At 47.8% G+C, this 6790-nt stretch overlaps 1 protein-coding gene across 1 annotated transcript; it reads left to right on the forward strand.

Moving 5' to 3' along the window:
- Nucleotides 1–1326: 1326 nt before the first annotated feature.
- SARC_02184 (hypothetical protein) lies at nucleotides 1327–6719 on the forward strand (the record flags this gene model as incomplete). The annotated part of the gene is made up of 5 exons (XM_014304090.1): nucleotides 1327–2400; nucleotides 2543–3134; nucleotides 4214–4455; nucleotides 5310–5848; nucleotides 6570–6719. Coding segments are annotated over exons 1-5 (2560 nt in total), but the record flags the coding sequence as incomplete, so codon positions are not given.
- Nucleotides 6720–6790: the final 71 nt, after the last annotated feature.

A 6790-nucleotide genomic window follows, 5' to 3' on the forward strand; every position in this document is an offset into this window, starting at 1 on the left:
CACACACACACACACACACACACACACATATATATATATATATACATACATATATGCATATATATATATATATATATATATATGGTATATACCAACACACACATACCTACACACACAGACACGCACACTCAGATGCGTACACACACACAGACACAGACACACACACACATAGACACACACAAACATATATACACACATACACACAAACACACACCTACACAAACACACACATACACACACACACACACACATACACCCACCCAAACCAACACCCATCCAAACCAATACCCACCCAAACCAACACCCAAACCAACCACACCCACCCACCCACATAGGCACATACACACACAGGCACACACACACACATATACACACAAACACACACACACATACATACACACACACACACACACACACACACACACACGCATATATATATATATATATATATATATGCACTTTTGTGTCTATATTCATACATTTTATATACACATTCACATTCACATTCACATGCACACAAACACGCACACACATACACACATACATTCACGCACAGACACACACACAGACATACTCATATATATATAAACATGTATATATATATGCATATATATACACACACACACACACACACTCATACATATATACATATATATATATATATATATATATATATATATATATATTCATGAATTTTTATGTATATTGGCCTAGATACAATGTTACTCCAAACTTATGTATAGATGTGTATGTCCGCTTTGATTTGTTTATAGATATACGCATGTCCGATTAATGTACCTATATATTCACTTATATATACGATATATGTAGTTGTCTGTGAATTGGTATTTGCAGAGGTTTTTATATATCAGTTGATGCTTTATTCATAGATAGGTAACATATGTACAATACTATATAGATAACATACGTATACGCGTATTTGACACACGCATGCATTTTTACGTATTTGCATATATATTTATATATGCACACGTATATTCAAAATTGATATAGAGACTTTATAATTTCAATGTAACGTGTTGTTATTTGTTTATATACGCGAACATTTATTCCTCAATCTTTCGATCAATTGATTCGTTTTGTACTCAATATATAGACGACCATCTCAACTGTATAAATCCAAGTAGTGTACATACCCACATACGTACCTACTACGTACATCCACATTTATTTACAAAACAAGAGCCAATTGACAGGTGTCTCGCTGCAGACATTGATAAGACTATGATTTGCTACAGTACTATCATGCAGTACTAATCTCCTAATCTCCTATCTGCGTCTAGGTGGCCTGGTCGCAAACGTTGACTTCAGAGCGATCGAAGCGGAAGGTGAAACCTTTTTGATGGATTTGCTCCGAGCCAACGGCACTTCAGAGGGCACCCGAACGCACACACTCGCACACAAAAACGCTCACATCTCGTTATTCAACGGGCCTGACCTGGAGAGATGGAACTCGGGGGTAAGCACGGGTGAACAGTGCACGCCAGCGCAAGCACAGTTGTCAGCAACGGATGGGGGGGACAGTGAAGCAGGGCCGTATGAGCATATGCACACAGATGCACACATATCACGTGAGGGAGGGGCGCAGAAGCGAGTGCGCATGGTGACTTTGGAGTTCGTTCGGCTGGTGTATGTCCTGGGCGAGACTGAGGCCGAGGCACGGAGCTGCTTGGAGACCGCTGAGAAAAACAGCGGCGGTAGTCATGGCAACGGGGCGCCTACGCCACGCGCGGAATTCATAAACAAATTCGCCAGCGAGATGTTCGACAACGATCTGTACGTGGAAATGGCTGCAGACATGCTCCCCTTTATCTACCAAGCGTTCTCACACACACTCTTCCCTCTGCCCGTGCTGGTATGTGCGTTGTTGCATGTGCGTAGGCGGGCGTCGAGAAGGTTGCTGATGTGCCTGCTGTTAAACGTGACGTGTGTGGAGAAGGTGTTGCTGGACACTCTTGCTGCTGCAATAACCCATTCGCGCATGTGTGCCAAGGTGTGGGGAGGGACTGCAAGTGTCGGGGGAAGAAGTTCAGGTGCAAACGGGCCCACTTCCACGGCTGATGGTGCATCAGCATCTGGTGGTACTGATAGTACGCGCGGGAGTATGACGGGAAATGCACCGATTGTGTCCGTGTCCTCCACAGACAGTCTTGCAACGGACCCAAAGTCCGGTTATGCACACTCAGGTGCAGGCTCTGGCGCACACATCAATGCAAACTCAAGCCCCAACCCACAGACACATACGAAGGGCAATAGCGATAGCCGTGGAGTGAGCGGTAGCGCAGGCATCACCAGAGGCTCGCCGAACTCCTTCGTCCACCCCTCATCTAGTCCCAGAAGTTCGATCCTTTCAGCGGGACATAGCCCACGTTACGGAAGGTGTGTCCTGTGCGTAGTATTGCTGTATGTGTACCACAGATTGCGGACCGCTACCTCTTGTTTTCGGCGCTTTGACTCATAAAACGTTTATATAACGTGAATTTTTTAATGGGCACTGACTAAATGCCATCCCCGCCCACAGAACGTCTCCTCGCAATCAAACGCCAAAGCAGGGCTCCACTTCCGCCGGGAACCAATCAAAACCGCCCATTTACAATCTGTACAGCAGCGGCTCATACCTACTCATTGACCGTGTGGTGGAGCTGTGTGTGCTTGTCTGTGAGTTGTTTCCGCAACTACGGCCAGAGGTGTGTCAACTGCTGGCCGAGACAGACACCTATCTGTGGCTGGGCATCTACATCACCACAGTACTCGCACCCGCGGTACACACCGGCAAGGCACATCCACACACGAGCTCAAGCTCACGTCCACGGGGACAGATGGGCCCAGACATCGGTCCCCAAACCCACATGAATAAGGCCGCCCAGACCAGGGCTGGTCCGGATAGCATCGCAGCCACACACTCGCCCACATACACCGCTCATGCACCCGCACGTACACGAGGCTCTGTGAGTGAAGAGGGTGTCGGTGCGACAGCGAACGCCAGCGCGTCTGTGTCTGTGTCTGTAGGGCAGGGGACTGGCGGCGTAGCGGGGGGGCAGGATGCAGACCAGGCAAACGCCGAGGATGTGCACCTGGTGCAGTATATCCAGACCCTTCTGGGCAATTCGGAGGTGAGTGTGAGTCGGTTTGAGTGGGTGTGTGCGCCTGCTGTGTGCGTGCACCCGTGGGTTGTGTCTGCGGTCGTTCGTTGTTGTGTGGCACATCAGGTGTTCTCACGTTGTGAGAGCTGTCGTGTGTGTCGTTCGTTGACACGGCAGGCCGTCCCTGAGGAGTGCTGCCGGGAGACCGTGTGTGTGCATGTATACAACAACCTGTGCGTATATATGTATATAGCAACCTCTGTGTATGTATCTATGGAGTCACTCGTCCTGTTTTGTGTGTGTGTATGTATACAATAAGCTATGCGTATATATGTATACAGCAACCTCTGTGTATGTATCTATGGAGTCACTCGTCCTGTCTTGTGTGTGTGCATGTATACAACAACCTGTGCACATATATGTATATAGCAATCTCTGTGTATTTATCTACGGAGTCACTCGTCCTGTCTTGTGTGTGTGTGTGCATGTATACAACAGCCTGTGCGTATATATGTATATAGCAACCTCTGTGTATGTATCTACGGAGTCGTTCGTCCTGTCTTGTGTGTGTGTGCATGTATACAACAACCTGTGCGTATATATGTATATAGCAACCTCTGTGTATGTATCTACGAGGTTATTCGTCCTGTCTTGTGTGTGTGCATGTATACAACAACCTGTGCGTATTTTTGTATATAGCAACCTCTGTGTATGTACTTACGGAGTCATTCGTCCTGTCTTGTGTGTGTGTATGTATGAGTGTATACGGTGCGTGCATGATGCTGTCATCCATTGTGTGCGTGAAGACCGCACCAACTTCGGATTACAACAGTTGTTTCCTATCCTTCACACGGCTCTATCAGCGCCTATCCCGATGTGCGCACCAAGGAATCTACCCTCAGCCTCGGCTTCAACTGGTATTGCCTTCTCGACGAAGGGGTGGCACCCTTGCTACACATGGCACACACTCTCACTCATACCACGCAACACCTGCGTCGCACGCGTATGTATTCCAACGCAGCGACTGCCTGTACCGGTGCATATCAACGGCTATCCATACACCTCCAGCTCAGAGCTTCACCCACCCTGTTCGCATATCTCTCCCACAGACATGCGCGTGGTTGAAGACCCTCGTGCGGTTGGCCATGCGTCACAACGCCGCAGTGAATAGTACCACGTCCAACACCAGTGGGCTGCTCAGTAGCGATAGGAAGAAAGGCGCCGGCAGTGGCAGTGACAGTGACGAGCTGAGCATGAAACGGGCCGTGTTTGTGATCGACCCAATGCGCACACGGATACTGGAGGCCATGCGTACGCTCGTGGGCCAGTTGCGGACGAAAGCAGTCTCTGCGTATGTTTCGAAGAGTCGTTGGGGTTGTGGGGGGGGTCTCAGGTCTGAGTAGTGTTGTGTCCTCAAGCGGATATCTGTTGCTTCGTTATGCATGCCGTTGTGAGTGGTGTGTTGGTGAAGGCTAACTCTGTCAGCTACTGGGAATGCTTGTATTCGTGCACCCGCTACTTCCAGATGTGTTGGCTATGCATTCAATGTATGTATCCTCAGAGTTGTTTACGACCTTCCATTGGTAGACTAACCTGCACAGGTAAACTAATACCTATGCACCGGCCTTCCATTGATAGACTAACCTGCACAAATAAACTAATACCTGTGCACCGGCCTTCCATTGGTAGACTAACCTACACAGATAAAGTAATACCTATGCACCGGCCTTCCATTGGTAGACTAAATTGCACGGATAAACTAATACCTATGCACCGGCCTTCCATTGGTAGACTAACCTGCACAAATAAACTAATACCTGTGCACCGGCCTTCCATTGGCAGACTAATCTGCACAGGTAAACTAATACCTATGCACCGGCCTACCATTGGTAGACTGACCTGCAAAGATAAACTAATACCTGTGCACCGGCCTTCCATTGGTAGACTAAATTGCACAGATAAACTAATACCTATGCACCGGCCTTCCATTGGTAGACTAACCCGCACAGATAAACTAATACCTATGCACCGGCCTTCCATTGGTAGACTAACCTGCACAGGTAAACTAATAATTATGCACCGGCCTTCCATTGGTAGACTAACCCGCACAGATAAACTAATACCTATGTACCGGCCTTATCATTCGCCTAGTCTGTTCCATCCTTCGCACTCATCCCTCTCGTCCTTCCCATCTGTCGCCTGCAGCTCTGAACGCACCCGTCAGTTTGTGTGGGGGGCTGAGCTGCTGAAGACAGTGTGTGGCCTCATCGGACTCACAGGAATGCGGCTACCTGACCGCGAGGTGCGTATTTGCTTTGATCTGATTGGTGGAGCGTCCACCGCCCACACACAGGCTGTGTACGCAGACACACACGGACACGCGGACGGGCAGGGCTTTGTCTTTACGTTTTCAAATCCGGATATGAATTTGGGAATCAACGAAGCATCGGCGCTAAGAAATTCGGGTGGACCCAATACACCCAGATCTGCACCGGAAACGCCGACAACCGCACAGTCGGCTAAAAATAGATCAGCTGCCTCAGCCAACCAGATCACGACTACTGGCACTGGCGCTGCTAGGGCGTTCAGCCACCTGGCAACCATGTCGCTGTGCTTCCTACTCACCTGCCCTGGGCTTTTGGACCATCGTATTTCCAAACCACTCGTGGTGAAATGGGCCCAAACTGTCCTGAATGGACATGGGCAGGTCAGTCCCCACACAAAGAACGCCAGGACTCATACAGGTGTGTTGCTGCCGAGAGATAACAGTGACCATACGGCAGCACGTGATGTGTGAGAGAGTGTGTGACATTGTTGTGCACACGCATCACATTTGCGATCGTTGATCAAGTGCTGCAGGTGTACATGCATGCAGTTAGACAAATGCCTCAATGTGCATACACCATCGGAATTTTAAGTTATATCTCAAATTGTTGCATGCTTCGACAGCATACGTTTCAAGGGTGCTCGACTGGTACCACGTGCTTGTTGGAGGTGCGGTATCTTTATTCATATAGGTAGACTCACAGTCGCAGTAGAATTGAATTGTTCTGCATTCTTTTAAAGAACCCGGAGAAGTGAGTAACGGTGGGTCTGCGCAATGCAAACGAACAAACACACGCACTAAACTATCTGGTGACAGACTTGGAGTGTTCAACCATTCATGTGATATAATCAATGGGTGGGTAATATATTGTTATATATATAATCAATGTTAATTGTGTATGTAGGTTGTAGCTATACCTAGCCACTCTCACACACAAATACATATAGTGTACTGAATTTTGACATAAAAAAAATCTGTATCGCAACTTGTACCATCCTCTCCATAGAAGCACATATCTTTATAAAAATGTATCAGAACATTTCGTCTGAAATACTCATGTCTTTGTTTATTCTACAATCACACGTACACACACACACGCACTCATCATACACCGCTTGTACTCGCTCACCTAATATCAGCGCGTACAGGACAGAATGGGTCCACCTCAGGCCTTCAAGGGTCGCATCACGAAGCCATGTTACTTGTGGGGACTCATTTCCACAACCGACAGCTGACACTGATTGCCGAGCTCGTGCGCTCGTTACTGGATATGCACGTACAGGTATACAAGCGTGCAGCAACAGGCTTATACATCCCCACACACACAGAGAGGCTTATACAAGTACGCACGAACAGATAG

This window comes from Sphaeroforma arctica, assembly GCF_001186125.1.
Source record: "Sphaeroforma arctica JP610 unplaced genomic scaffold supercont1.95, whole genome shotgun sequence".
Classification (NCBI taxonomy): Eukaryota; class Ichthyosporea; order Ichthyophonida; genus Sphaeroforma; species Sphaeroforma arctica.